Source organism: Saprolegnia diclina, assembly GCF_000281045.1.
Source record: "Saprolegnia diclina VS20 unplaced genomic scaffold supercont1.44, whole genome shotgun sequence".
In the NCBI taxonomy this organism is placed as follows: Eukaryota; Oomycota; class Saprolegniomycetes; order Saprolegniales; family Saprolegniaceae; genus Saprolegnia; species Saprolegnia diclina.
Window position 1 is genome coordinate 127414 of NW_008246111.1, and position 1528 is coordinate 128941.

A 1528-nucleotide genomic window follows, 5' to 3' on the forward strand; every position below is an offset into this window, starting at 1 on the left:
AGTTCATCCATTTCGCGACTTGTATACGCGTATGATATTCGATGGTTATGGTCTTACCGGCTTACCAGTCGCGTACTCACATGGTGTATACCTCGTGTGACAACGACGAGTGGGCTCAGAGCATCGGGTGCCAATCGCGGTTCAAGCCTTCGACTGACATTCGCGGCAGCCGTTCAAGTCGTGGCACGTCATGCGTAGCGCAGTAGGCGTCGTACGCGCAGTAGGCAGCGTCGAGATCGACAAAGGATGTCGCTGTTGCCTTGGCGATCGACACGAGCTTCTCTTGGAGAAAGTACCGCCGCGGCGGCAACGTCGTCTGGCTTTGGAAAGCTCGTGGTTCATGGGTGCAGAACGTGCCGAGACGAGCGGAATTACGCATGGCGCACGTCGTGCAAAATGGAAAATGGCCCGTTGGACACGCGGCGCACGCGACAAAGCCGCCAACGATCGGCTTGTAGCAATTCAAGCAGCTCGCGGGCCACGTCTCGGGCGCGGGGTCGTCTGTCGACTCGAGATAGCGACGCACGTGGTGCCAGTTGTCGAGCGCGGTGGTAGGGACAGTCGCACAAAAGCGAAAGAACGACCACGCCATTTGCTTGCACGGGAGGTTGGTCAAGGCCTGTGCAAAGGCCGTCGCCGCCGCGTCCACATTGCCGTCCGCCCAGTGCGCGAGGCCCAGCGCTTCTTGCACTAATGGTCGCATTCTTAAACTAAGAGCGTGGAAGCAACCTCGTACCGTGCGCCAAAAAGTCAACAACTGTCGGCCGATCCGCCATCAACGCTTCGAGGCGAAGGAGCTGCGTCATGGCGTCGCGGGTGTTACCGGCCATGAGCTCCAAGATCGCGACATTGATCTTGCTGACCATCGTCGTGGTATTCTCTGGCCCGAGTGTCCGGTCACTTGTCGCGACGAGACGCTTGGTCCATGATAGCGCCTGCGCCACCTTGCCCTGTTGCGCGAGGGCGCCGGCGAGGCTCAGGATTGTCGAGATTGTCGCATGGTGATCTGCACCAAGCGTTGCGTCTTCCACGGCCAGCGCCTTTTGAAGCCAGCGGGCTGCGACGCGCGGCATGAAGAGCTGGTTGTAGTCGCGGCCGACGCAGCTCATCGTCTCCGCGGTCCGCGCATCGCCAAGGCCAAACTTGTGGCGTTGGAGCTCGAAGAGCTTAAGGTGCTCGCGCAAGGCGCCAGGAATGTCGTGTTGTCGCTCCAGCGCCGACGCATAGTTCCAGCGCACCGAGAGCGCTTCGTCACTGGCGGCACCGCCGTGGGTTTCGAGCGCGGCGAGCGTCGCCGCAAAGATCGGCGCCCACTCACTCATTGGTCGGCCCTGGCTCGCGATCGACATGGCCAAGAAGCCTTGCGCTTGGAGTGTCGTGATGTCATGGGGGCCATGGACTTGCGTAAAGGCGTCGACGCCGCGCCGGGCACAGCGCTCGCTTTGATCGTGCTTGTCGTCGAGGCCGTAGATGTGACCGAGCTGTTGCCACCGCAGCGCCTTTTGCTCCAAAGACGCCGTCGACGCGA

At 61.1% G+C, this 1528-nt stretch overlaps 1 protein-coding gene across 1 annotated transcript; it reads right to left on the reverse strand.

The window, feature by feature from the left end:
- Positions 1-6: 6 nt before the first annotated feature.
- On the reverse strand, positions 7-1528 carry SDRG_11781 (hypothetical protein). Its single transcript, XM_008617834.1, has 2 exons — positions 737-1528; positions 7-690 (listed from the first exon to the last, which is right to left on the reverse strand). Exons 1-2 carry the CDS (start codon positions 1347-1349, stop codon positions 116-118), a joined length of 1188 nt encoding a protein of 395 aa, XP_008616056.1. The 5' UTR covers positions 1350-1528; the 3' UTR covers positions 7-115.

What these genes read in the sequence shown, in the direction of transcription:
- SDRG_11781 (XM_008617834.1), bottom strand. Translation starts at nt 1,349, where the DNA reads ATGTCGATCGCGAGCCAGGGCCGACCAATGAGTGAGTGGGCGCCGATC. An exon ending in TGTTGACTTTTTGGCGCACG is followed by an intron (nt 691 to 736) that starts GTACGAGGTTGC and finishes TGCGACCATTAG; the next exon opens with TGCAAGAAGCGCTGGGCCTC.